The sequence below is a fragment of the Tamandua tetradactyla genome, chromosome 3 (assembly GCF_023851605.1).
Source record: "Tamandua tetradactyla isolate mTamTet1 chromosome 3, mTamTet1.pri, whole genome shotgun sequence".
NCBI classification, from domain to species: domain Eukaryota; kingdom Metazoa; phylum Chordata; class Mammalia; order Pilosa; family Myrmecophagidae; genus Tamandua; species Tamandua tetradactyla.
Window position 1 is genome coordinate 105,401,529 of NC_135329.1, and position 13,432 is coordinate 105,414,960.

General features: G+C 36.8%; 2 protein-coding genes across 2 annotated transcripts in view; one reads left to right on the forward strand and one right to left on the reverse strand.

Moving 5' to 3' along the window:
• UBXN4 (UBX domain protein 4) overlaps positions 1 to 13,173 on the forward strand; it is a 96,740-nt gene extending 83,567 nt beyond the window's left edge. Inside the window, exons 11-13 of the mRNA XM_077153671.1 lie at positions 5,079 to 5,210; positions 5,677 to 5,876; positions 12,377 to 13,173. Coding sequence (XP_077009786.1) covers positions 5,079 to 5,210; positions 5,677 to 5,876; positions 12,377 to 12,515 — 471 coding nt within the window. The 3' untranslated portion in view covers positions 12,516 to 13,173. The remainder of the gene's footprint in view (positions 1 to 5,078; positions 5,211 to 5,676; positions 5,877 to 12,376) is intronic.
• LOC143676776 (YTH domain-containing protein 1) lies at positions 8,089 to 11,898 on the reverse strand (the record flags this gene model as incomplete). The annotated part of the gene is made up of 2 exons (XM_077152116.1): positions 8,089 to 8,923; positions 10,304 to 11,898. Coding segments are annotated over 2 exons (2,214 nt in total), but the record flags the coding sequence as incomplete, so codon positions are not given.
• Positions 13,174 to 13,432: the final 259 nt, after the last annotated feature.

Here is a 13,432-nt window from a genome sequence, read left to right on the forward strand (position 1 = left end):
CAGTTAGAGGAAAATGTAGGAAATATCTTATAAATCTTATAATTAGAGGCGGTTTTATAGACCTTACACCTAAAACAAGAGCACTGAAGAAATAAATAAATAAATGGGAACTCCTCAAAATTAAACAGTTTTGTGCATCAAAAATCTTCATCAAAAAAGTAAAAAGACAGCCTACACAATGGGAGACAATATTTGGAAATGACATATCAGATAAAGGTCTAGTATCCAGAATTTATAAAGAGATTATTCAACTCAACAACAAAAAGACAGCCAATGCAATTACAAAATGGCAAAAAGACTTGAACAGACACCTCTCAGAAGAGGAAATACAAATGGCCAAAAGGCACATGAAAAGATGCTCAACGTCCCTGGCCATTAGAGAAATGCAAATCAAAACCACAATGAGATATCATCTCACACCCACCAGAATGGCCATTATCAACAAAACATAAAATGACAAGTGCTGGAGAGGATGTGGGGAAAGAGGCACAGTTATTCACTGTTGGTGGGAACGTCAAATGGTGCAACCACTGTGGAAGGCAGTTTGGCAGTTACTCAAAAAGCTGAATATAGAATTGCCGTAAGACCCAGCAATACCATTGCTAGGTATCTACTCAGAGGACATAAGGGCAAAGACATAAACGCACATTTGCACACCAATGTTTATAGCAGCATTATTTACAATTGCAAGGAGATGGAAACAGCCAAAATGTCCATCAACAGACGAGTGGCTAAACAAACTGTGGTATATACACACGATGGAATATTATGCAGCTTTAAGACAGAATAAACCTATGAAGCATGTAACAATATGGATGGACCTTGAGAACATTATGCTGAGTGAGACTAGCCAAAAACTAAAGGACAAATACTGTATGGGCTCATTCATATGAACTGACATTGGTGAATAAACTTGGAATATGTTGTTCGTAACAGAGACCATCAGGAGATAGAAATAGGGTAAGATATTGGGTAATTGGAGCTGAAGGGATACAGACTGTGCAACAGGACTGGATATAAAAACTCAGAAATGGACAGCACAATACTACCTAACTGTAATATAATTATGTTAAAACACTGAATGAAGCTGCATGTGAGAACAATAGAGGGAGGAGGGCTGGGAACATAAATGAAATCAGAAAGATAGACTATAAAGATTGAGATGGTATAATCTAGGAATGCCTAGAGTGTATAATAATAGTGAAATGTACAAGGTACAATTTTAAAAATGTTTTTGCATGAGGAAGAACAAAGGAATGTCATTATTGCAGGGTACTGAAAATAGATGGTAATATTTTAAAATGTCACCTTCTGTGTGAGACTAAAGCAAAAAATGTTTATTTGGTAGAAAATTAATATTTTGACTAGTGCATTTCCTAATATAACTTATGTAGATAGTTTGATTGAATGCCATAAGTACTTGGAATCTCAGGGAGGACATGAGATTTTGTTGGTTTGTCCAGAGTAATGCCCTGATGAATCTCAGAGTGATTCGATCAGTGAGTGGAAAAGCATCTGCAAAGCCCCCTTTGGGGAGTGGTGAGATCGGGGAGAAATTCAACTTCCCCAAGTTGAATTCTTGATATTCTCATAAACAGCATTAGCAACCAAAGTTATAGGCAGAGCCCCCAGTCTTGGGGTTTGTTCATATGAAACTTAACCCCACAAAGGTTAAGTCAAGCCTACTTAAAATTAGGCCTAAGAGTCACCCCCAAGAGAGCCTCTTTTGTTCCTCATATATGGCCCCTCTCTCCAGCCATCACAACGAGCAGTCTCATCACCCTATCCCTCTCTACGTGTGACATGACTCCCAGGGGTGTGATCCTTCCTGGCAACGTGGGTCAGAGATCTTGGAATGAGCGGAGACTCAGCATCAAGGAATTGAGAAAAACCCTAGAATGAGCTGAGAATTAGCATCAAGGGATTGAGAAAACCTTCTCGACCAAAAGAGGGAAGAGGGAAATGCGACAAAGTGTCAATGGCTGAGAGATTCCAAACAGAGTCGAGAGGTTATCCTGGAGGTTATTCTTATGCATCAAGTAGATATCATCTTGTTATTCAAGATGTAATGGAGAGGCTGGAGGGAACTGCCTGAAAATGTAGAGCTGTGTTCCAGTAGCCATGTTTCTTGAGGATGACTGAATAAATCATACAGTTGTAACGATGTGACTGTGTGATTGTGAAAACCTTGTGTCTGATGATCCTTTTATCTACGTTGTCAACAGACGAGTAGAACATATGGAATAAAAATAAATAATAGGGGGAAGAAATGTTAAAATAAATTTAGTTTGAAATGCTAGTGATCAATGAAGGCAAGGGGTAGGGGGTATGATAGGTATAATCTTTTTTTTTCTTTCCTGTGTTCGTTTCATTTCTTTTTCTATTGTCTATTTGTTTGTTTTTCTGAGTTAATGCAAATTTTCTAAGAAATGATGAATATGCAATTAGGTGATGATATTGTGAATTACTGATTATGTATTTTATTTTGTTTCTTATTTTTTAAATAAATAAATAAAGAAATAAATAAAGCAAAAACCAACAAAATGAATAACCTCCGGAAAAAAAAAAAAAAAGATTCTACGAAAGTTCAATGCACTAGGGTAACTTTCCAGAAACGTACAACCTCCAGATGGGTGCCTGGACCAGAGAAGTCCTGCAGTGCAGAAAGGCCAGCCTCTCCAGAACATCAACTAGTTCTATCCCCCTATCCTATATTATTGGAACCCCTTCCAACATGAAAGAGTTACAGTGGGCATAGCCCACATAACCTCTAAAGAGTGGGAGAAAGATCAAAGTTGATGATGGAGTTTTATGGAGAAGGTAGTGTTTAACAAGCAAGTATGATTGCTGAATCATTATATTGATATTTCTTTTAGTCTCCAGTACCTTAGAGCAGCTAGAAGTAAAAATCTAAAATTTTGAAATTGTAACCCATCCCAAGATTTGAAATCTGTTCTGTAACTAATTGTTCCAATGTGCTGTAAAATTTATTGCTTTTTTTGTGTACATGCTATTTTTCACACACAAAAAATGTCGATTGTGATAATAAAAAATGTCAACAGGCAGTAGAAGTTTACATGTTTTAAGAAAAATAGAAGTAAGTCAGATCATGTCCTCTGCTTAAAATCAACCAATCAATTCTTATTCCACTCTTAGTAAAAACCAGTTTTTTTTTTCCTTTGCACGGGCAGGCATTGGGAATTGAACCCGGGTCCCTGCCATGACAGGCAAGAACTCTGCCTCCTGATCCACCGTGGCCCACCCCAAAACCAATATTTTTAAGGCCCCACAATGTGGACCAGTTATCTCTGGCTGCATTTCCTACAGCTCTCCCGTTCTTGCTTTTCTCCAACTACACTAGCTCTCCGGTCTTCCTCCCAGAATGCTCTTGGAGCATAATTCTCTTTGCCTGAAATGCAATTTTTAAACTATTATTATTTTTATTTTGGGAGTTGCATGGTCTGGGAATTGAACCTAGCCAGGTCTTCCACATAGCAGGCGAGAATTCCACTGCTGAAGTATCCTCGCACCACCGCCTGAAATGCTGTTTTACCTCCCTCACTTCCTTCAAAACTTTACTCAACACACCTTCTTAGTGAGACTTTCCTTGAGTATTTTATTTAAAATACACTCCCACTGCCCCTGATAATTCCTATCCTTTTTCCTTGTTTTCTTCTAGCTAATCAAAAGTATTGTATATTCCTAAGGTCTATGGTAGGCGGTCACTGAATGTTTAGTTGATTGAATCAATGAAAGTCAAAAGAACAAGTTATGAAGTTACTTCATAACTTATGCTCCTCTTAGAATATTATGACATTAGACCTCAAACCATTTTAAACATATTAACTCCTCTTTTGAAATATTACTTGTATATTTTAGTTCTACAAATTTTAATGCTGTGTTTTTCAATATGTTGTTACCGTTTTTCCCATTACTATTTCCCATTAGTTTCAGATCAGATCTCCCATCTGAGATTACTTTTATTCTGTACATAATATCTACTTTAGAATTACCTTTAGTGAGTTTCTACTGGAGGAAATCTTTCTCAGCTTTTGTTTCATTATTGTAAATTAATTATAGTATGTATTGGGAATGTTTGTGTTTCTTGTAATTTTTTTTAATTAATAAAAATTAAAATTAATTATAAATAAAAATTTCTTTATTTTTCTCCTTAAAAAAAAAAATCCCACCCAGCAATACTGAATGGATGTGGCTTTTCTGGGGTACATAATATCTCCAAACCAGTATATACCTATTATCCGAATGTGTTATTTGTGAGAGTTAATATTAAGTTTGCCAAAGGATAGTAAAAACCCTAATAAAAAACTGAGCTGTAGTCATACTTTAAGGAGATAAATAATTGCTCATTTTGATTTAGTTCAGCTACTTTATATGACTTTAGGAACTATATTTCTTGCTAGTTTGTGGTCATTTTTTTAAATACAGTTTTATTGAGGTACATTCACACACCATATGAATGTGGTCATTTTTGAGTTACAGAAGCTTTTTAAAAATTTGAATTCGCTAACTTATCAGCTACTTTTTAAGTACAGAGCTTTTAAAAATGTTTTTTGAATTTACATTTAAACTTTTAAAATTGTCAGTGCTGCTGAATCACTAAATTGATATTTCCTTTAGTCCTCCAGTATCTTAGAGCAGCTAGATGTAAACACCTAAATTGTGGAATTATAATCCATACTAAATTCTGAAATCCTACAACTAATTGTTGTGAATTTATTGCTTTTTTTGTATATATGTTACTTTTCACAAAAAGAAATAAAAAACATATTTATGCCTTCTAGCCTCCAATTTTCTGGAGCAGCTTGAAGTAAAAATCTGAGATGATGGTATGGTAGCTCATGACAAACTCAGGTGTCCTGTAACTACTTGTTGAAGAGTGCTTTGAAAACTTGCTTTTTTCTTTCTTTGCTTTGTATATAAAGATATACAATAAAAGCAGTTTTAAAAATATTAAATAAAATTAAAAATTAAGGCAATGTTAATAAAAGTCACTGTATATGTTGGTGAGTAATGTAACATCTTTATAAAGGTACTATAATTTATTGTTATATTTACAGACTGTTGGCAACACTTACGGTAATTTTTCATTAGCAACCATGTTTCCCAGGATGGAATTTACCAAAGAAGATTATAAAAAGAAATTACTGGATTTAGAACTTGCTCCAAGTGCTTCTGTGGTACTGTTACCAGTATGTATATGGATATATTTGTTGTTGTTATTATATTCCTGTTTGTTCTACTCTTGATCATTTCTTTTAATTAGTGCTAGGGAAAGGAAAAGGTGTATTGTGGATAATTAAAATCCACATTATCCAGAAATGTTAGCTCAGTCTATTCCAGTCTTATATTTTATATATTTGTATTGCTGATATTGTGAGGCAATAGTGTAACTTTGAATTTGTTTTTACTCATGTGACTTCATGTATAGAAAATGACCAGTAGTGGCTAATGCATATATTTTCTGTCTCAGAGTTTTTAATTATATTATAAAACTTCAAAATAAGAACTACTTTCTGGTTTGCATATTGTGTTTAATCCTTTAAAAGCAAGAGCTTTAGGAATACCTAGCAGTTGATGTACACTTGAAAAACAACAAAAGATGGAAATTTTACCTTCTTGCAGTAAACCAGTCATCAGGGCCTTCTTCATTTCTAGGCAGGAAGACCAGCTACATCTATGGTACCCTCTTCGAGTGGAGACATTTGGACGTTGTTGGGGACAGTACTTTACCCATTCCTTGCCATCTGGAGATTGATTAGCAACTTCTTATTTAGTAATCCTCCTACACAGAATTCTGTGAGAACAGCATCGGCGGAACACTCAAATCATGCCTCATCTAGCAACTCAGAAAAAAGGTATCCGTTTATGTTTTCTCCATTTGCAGAAATAGTTTATTAGTGCCCAATTCGAAAAGGACTATACATTATTCAAAACAAAGAGTTTTGTTATGGGTACTTTGGTTTCTTTCTGTAAATCCCCTCTGTAGTCCCTGCTTTGGAGGAAGGAAAACCAGATGTTCTGAAATGTTGTCATATCTTTTATCTTGGGAAGCTCACTACCTGAGTTTTTGCAGTTGTCTTTCTAAAACCTATTCCATGAAAAGGAACTTCACCTCTTTTATTTTATTCACTGAATGTTTTTATCCTATGGCTGTAACAAGCAGATTCCCCACCCCATCCCCCACCTCCCAGGTAGAAATAATTCTTTCTTGCTAGCCATGGTTTGCCTGAACAGAGATTTTATTCCATTATTTGCTTACAATCTTCCTGCATAAATTCTTTAAAGGAATCATTGAAAATTGGGTAAAAGGAAATACTAGTGGTCAGTGAGAGGGAGGGGTAACGGGTATGGTATGCATGAGTTTTTTCTTTTTATTTCTTTTTCTGGAGTGATGTAAATGTTCTGAGAAATAATCATGGTAATGCATATACAACTATGTGATGATATTGTGAGTCGTTGATTGTAAATATTCATATGTTAAGAATGTTCGTGTTGAATGTTGATTGGTTTCTTAATTAAAATCAAGAAAAAAAAAGGAATCATTATGCTCTAGGTAATTTTAATCCTGATTATTGACTGAGAGTGTTCTCTGTGTCATTCAGAGAAAGACCAAACTGAGGAAACTGGGTGTTCTTTTGTAAATGGTGTCTCCTGAAAATTAGTTTGGTCAAGTCCTTAACCAAAAGGTCTTTCTTTTTTGCAGATGGCAAAAGTTAGAACAGTAATATAGACCACACTATTTTAGCTCCTACTTCTGTTTGTTAAGATGGTGCATATTTGAAACAGGTTATTGTAAATATATCAGGATATATTTTCCTAGAAGGTGAGATGATATCCCTCTGTAATAATAGGAGCACCTTGATTATAGTTTGTTCCCACTATTGTAAAACACTAATGGGTCTTCTAGCAAATCCTCACACCAATCCTTTGTGATAAATAATGAAACATTCTTGCCTCTGTCTGCCATCACTGAGGAGATCCCTAGCCTTGAGTCCTGTTGACTCTGTAGATGATGATTTATGTAAGCACTGTGTGTGATTAGGCCCATTTAAACCTTTGTCTTGGTTTATATCTTAACTATTAGGCAGGAAAACCAATTATATCTCTATAGTACATCCTCAAGTGGAAATAAAGAAAAATTCTTATCTCTTGTCTTAGAACAGTATTTAAACTAAACCTTGTTAACACTGAATTTTAGAATTATCGCTGAGCAATGGGTGGAAGCATTTAATCTTGAATTGCTTTTGTATAGGGTAGCTTGTTGTGGGTTTTGAACTTTTCTCAAGTAAGGGAAAAGGTTTTGGGTTGGGACAAAGGATGAATATAAGTAAGTCTAAGAGGGGAAAGCTTTCACTGCTACTATTATTTTTCAGCTTTATTCTTTCTGTTCTAGTGTTAAAGAATTCTCTTAGCTTAAATTTCACCCGTTTTCTCCCCAATTTCAGATGAGGACATCCTGTTTGTTCTTAGCTGTTTATAAATAAGTCATTCTTTTTTTTTTTTTTTTAATCTTTACCCATTTATTTTATAAAAACAGTAGCAATGTAGAATATGGGAATTATCTTCTGCTGCCACTCATGCAAGTTGTGAACATTCCAAGCCAATGTATACAGTTTGGAGGAGTAGGCTAAACACCAGCATCAACCATGCTGCTGAACATAGGAATTATTCCAAAAGTTTAAAAATTAGACAGCAATAATGTCTTCTTAATATTGCTCTCATCATTGAAGACTGAAAAAAATATAAACAGTGACTTTATAAGTTTAAAAAAAGGGGGAACAGGTAGGAGGAGAAACCAAGAGTCTGCTACAACACTGCCATACAGTCAAACCATCATACTTCAATATTTGCATACTTGATAGCAGCATTATTTTTACTGAACCGTGTGCAACTACATAAACACATCAAAGCAAAATATGGCAGTTATCAATCAAGATCCAAAAGAATGAAAACAAAGAGGAAAATAACCTTAGGATGAACACACTATAAGTAGATGAACATTTATGGAGAAAAGAATCAGTATCTACATTCGTGGACTGTTCCATTCTGCTCCAATGAAAGTGTCAACTCAATTGTCAACTGCATTTTTGGCCGATTTGAGTTTTTCCAGTTCTTATTATACTGCATGCTTGAAACAAAGAGGGTCATAATAAATCCTTCTACACAAAGAATTTTAAGTAGACAGCTGAAAATAAATTTACTACTTGTAAACACACACACACACACAAAAAAAAAAAAACCAAGATTTTTTATCTTTAAACAATCAGTGCTTCCAAAAGTGCATTATCTTCGATATCGACCTCTCTCCCCTCGGTCTCTGTCCCGATCACATAATCGCTCTCTTTCTCTTTCTCTTTCTCTATCATGTCCTCTATCTCGCTCTCTGTCTCTTCTGTTATCTCTGGGGCGGTCTCGCTCTCGCTCCCGATCTCTTTCACGGGGTCTACTTCTCCGGCCACTGACAACAGCTTGTGTGCGATGAAGGAAATCATCCACCCTCATATCATAATCATGTACTCGTTTATCTCTGTATCTTGCTTCATGTGGTACGGGATGATGTCCTGAGTAAGGGGGATGAGCTTGAGGAGGTGGAGCATGATGCTGATAGTAAGGATGGTGTGGAGGTTGTTCCATTCCTGGATATGGGGGCATTCCTTGCCAAGGTGGTGGTGGTCCCATGTTATGAAATTCCCTCACATAATCATTGTATGACCCGTTTAAAAACACATCTCGGCAAACTCCTGAAAATCGTCTGTTGGGAATAAGATTTGTGAAACTGTCTACTTCCTGGTATCGTGGGTCCTTTAAATACCCTGGTCTCTGGTGAAACTCAGGGGGATAGTCAATCCTTGGTTTCTTTCTGCTGTTATGAATATCATAATCTTCTGGTCGACGCCGCTTTCTTGTAGTTTGGGGAGTGCATTTACGACCGGTATAAAACATGATATGAACAGTTCATATAGTAGTCCAACTACTAACTTTAAGCTGTAAGCCACATACATAAATGGAGGCCCTGGCAGGCTTGAGAGAAGGTGTAGTGGTGTAATAAGTATAGTTTGCAGTCCATTGCAAAACTGAGGTAAAACTTCACTCGTTTATATTGTATTGCACTGGAAACCTCTTATCTTAAAACTTCAAAAGACATCTCGGTGTTCAGTCCTTTTAGGCCCAAAATAAGGGGACTCTGCCAGGTTTCCTCCTACCTATTCGACAGTGTCCTTTTTAAGCTCAAAGAAATGGGGACTCTTGTTGGATTATCTGTACCTACCACAGGATGTTTCCACCAAAAGGAAACTTAACCAAAGGTTGCATCCCATCAACCACACATCCAACAGTCTTTAGCAGAATATTTTAGATTTAGCTGTATGCAAATCTATACAGGGAAAGGTGTTGGGTAGAAGGGCTTAAATCAGTCCTTTGCAAAGACTTCTCCAATTCTGTAACAAGTTAAACCCCTTTCCTTTTCCTGGAAAATGCTGTTTAGTTCATAAAGTAGTGATCAATAACCATGGCGATCCTCTAAAAAACACTTTTAAGTCCACAGGTACTGCCAGCATCTGGAAAAGTTGTAAACAGACACAGCAACAGCCCTTCTTTTTTGGTTTGTTGCTGGGTCTCCCAGGGCCACTTGATCCCCTTTGGAAAGAACCTATCTTTTTCAGAAGCTCAGCAAGATGTGTGAATTCAGTGGGTACATGTTAGAGAATATTTGGCAATGGGGTGAACACAGCACGGTGATAAAATTTGAAACAGTCCCAATAATGCTCCTCTTGAATATCAAAATAACTTAAATATTTTCTCCTCTAAATGAGGCGTCATCTTCTGAAAAAATATTAGTGATCCTTTATAAAAGTCCCATATCTGATAAGGCTTATCCAGAGACACACCTGAAAGAAAAGGCTTTTTACAAAATATTAACAATTTTTGCAAATAAAGACTTCCTCCTCTTCCTCCTTTCTATCCTGTTCTTAGCAACAAATGCCTACCTCATTTCAATTGTACACATTGTATTAACAGAATATTAACTAATCTAAACTGGCTATGGCTCTTTAGCAAACACTTTTTTCTACATAAGGAAAGATCCCCATTTTCCTCTTGAAAAATGACTGAGACCAAGGTGACCATGTGAAATCCTCAATGAAGCCACAAACTAGTCCATGCAGCTTGATTTGAGGATTTTCTCTTTATTCTTTACCGCAGGACAAACTTTTGACGAATCACATTCCTCCATCATGTTATTCTGATACATGTGCCTATTATCAGTCCAAAGAATGTTTCTAACCTTCCCACATCCCGTACTGGTTCTCGACGGGATGGACGTCCTCTTGATCGGGGTTGAGAATGCATTCTTCTCTTGTGACGCATTTTATGAATGACCTGATACAAGTCAATACTTTCATCAGGGGGAAATAGAAGACAAAGCTGAGTTCCACATTCAAGTTCAATTTCCTGTCCATCACGTCCGATCTTTACTGGCTTATGTTCATTCCAAGGATTGGTGAGATGAGCTGACTTAGTGAAGGGTAATTCACGCCTGCAAATCCAGTCAATTTTAAAGACACCTCCAAGCATTTTAGCACTCATACCTGCTGGAAGCACCCAATGTATAGGAGATCCTCCATGATGTGATTCTGAAGAAAGTCTTGCAAACCCTTGAAATTTTCCACTCTCTCTGACAGAAAATATTAAAATAACACTCCTTGTAGATCTGAACGCAACATTTAATTTCTTCTCATTAACAGGTTGCGTGGACCATACTCCCTTAGCTTTGGCAAGAGACACATTTTCATGGTTGTTACTCTTTATGAGGAAAAATCTTGCATCCTGAAGGACATATTTGAGTTTACTGGTTTGATCTTTTCGGGCAGCACGAATGGAAGATGATAATTTCTCATGCTTCTTTTCTGAACCTGCATATGACTCTGATGCAGAACTTCCACTTCTATCAAAAACAATTGGAGATATGCCTCTAGCTCTCTTTCTTTCCTTTTTTTTCTCATCTGATCCATCTGTGCCTGAACCAGATCTGACAGACCCGTCTGTGAAGAAAACAGATTCAGAATCAGAGTCACTGGCCTCACTTCGAGTGTCATAATCATTCCCTTCCTCCTTCTGGTCTCTCTCATCCTGTTCGTATTCTTCTTCTTCCTCCTCCTCCTCCTCCTCTTCCTCCTCCCCATCTTCATCCACCTCTTCATCTTCCTCAGCGTCATCTTCTACTTCTTCATCTTCCTCCACATCATCTTCCACTCCTTCCTCCTCATTATCAGTGTTGTTGCCTTGCTCATCAGAAGAACCACTGCTTCCAGTCTCATGGTCGGAGCCATATTCTTCAGAGTTCACGTCTTCCTTAGAAGACTGGCTGGATCTACTTGCACGTCTATCCACATCAAGCCCAACTCTCTCAGAACCATCTGGTATAGGGGATTTGGCCCTCCTTTCAGGATCCCTTTTCCGGAGACTAGTCTTTTCAGGTTGACCCTTGTAAGGTTCTCTGGATGCACTGCTTGACAAACGGATCTTCCGATCAGCATGTAGATGCTTGTTTCGTTCAGATCTTTGATATTCCTCATTTTTATACTCTGTGACTGACTTTACTTTTGTACTCACTATTCTTTTGTTATTGCTAACAGATGAGCTTAGCAGCTTTGAAATCAACTGTCTTGAATGAACTGAAGGTTTTTGTCGCTTGGTGTCAGTAGATTCCATCCGGTCACTTTTTCTTTTTGATCCCTTTTTTTCGTTTTTATCTTGTTCACTCTCTGGGTTATAGAGTTCATCATCCTGTTCTGGTACCTCGGTCAAAATATCATCTAGAACATTAAGTTCTCCATAAAGTCCGGAATCGTCGGAGGAGCAGGCGCAGACTTTCCGGGATCAGCTTCCACACTGGTGAACCCAAATAAGTCATTCTTAAGAGATTTTGAAAGGATTAAAGATTGGCTAAATCACTATTTCTGTCATTTAGGCCATGAATGGACCTTTGGGTAGCCTCCAAGATGCTATGTAAGTTGTAAATGTTTTAGTAGATATACCAACTTGCATAAATAAAAAGGAAATGTTAGAAAATGGTCCCACCCTTCTAAAGCTTGGTACATTATCAAGAAACACAGAGAAGTGGAAAATACTATTTGGCTTGAGTGCCTAGGAGAATAGATGAAGTTAGAACTGCCAAAGACTAATGAAGTCAATACTACATTAGTAGGTATAATTATCTCCCATAAACTTTCATCACTGTAGGTGGAGTTAAAAGTATAGTACAATTGCCTGCACTAATGGAAATGTAAAAGAAAAAACTTTGTATTACTATTTTCATTTTATATAGTCTTCTTTTTCTCTTTCTTTGTGTTACCAGGGAACAAGTCAGAAAAAGAGTGCTGGAGAAACGTGGGGAAGACTTTAAAAAGGAAGGGAAAATATATAGATTGAGGACTCAAGATGATGGTGAAGATGAAAACAACACTTGGAATGGAAATTCTACTCAACAGATGTAGTGTTACAAATGTGATATGTGCAATGATCAGTTTCTCTTCTGATTTAATTCAACTAAAATTCTACCGGAGAAGTAGGACTGCTTTATGTTTTCTGACTGATTTGTAAAGTGTTTCTTTATTCTTGTTTAGTGGTGTGGGTTAAAGTTGTTTATCTCAAAAAGTCAACAGGTAGGATGTATGGGTGGGTTAGTGGTCAAATGCTCACCTGCCATGCGGGAGACCCAGGTTTGATTGCCTGCCCATGCACACAAACACACACACACACACACACACACCGCCCCCACCCCAAAAAAAAAGTTAGAAAATAATGGCTCCTAGATCCTTGCATATGGTAACCACGTGCTAGAAGTCTAAAATAATCTGAAGTTCTGACTCAACCTCCCTTCATCAGCTTTCTTAATCAGTATTTTATAAACCTATTAGCCCTTTGCTTCAGATGACATATTTTGCTTTGAGCTATTTTGCTCCAAAACTCTTAAACCTCTGCAAAGTAACTAGTATGTCATTTAGTAATTTGACTCTGAGTCAGAACATTTTAATTAGCCAGTCACGTGATAATTAATGTTTAACCTTTCTCTTTTTGCTGATCAGCTGCAAGCAAAATCTTGTAGTTTTTAATCTTACATAAACTCTGAATAAAAAAATCTTTTACAAAAAATCAGAATGATCTTATTTTTGTTTTGAGATTTGTTATCTTAGCATTTTTTGTTGCACTAGGCTCTTTTGAAGTCCTGTATCTCACATTATCAACCCCCATCCCCCCAAGTGCTGCCCTGGAGCTATCTCAGGAAAGTAGTTGGCTACTAAACCCTAAATATCACTAAAGGAAGAAATTTTCAGTACACATTGATGCTATATTTCTGTTTTTCCTAAGTCAGTGAAACATCATTTTGTTTGTATAAAGTTATGGTCTTTGT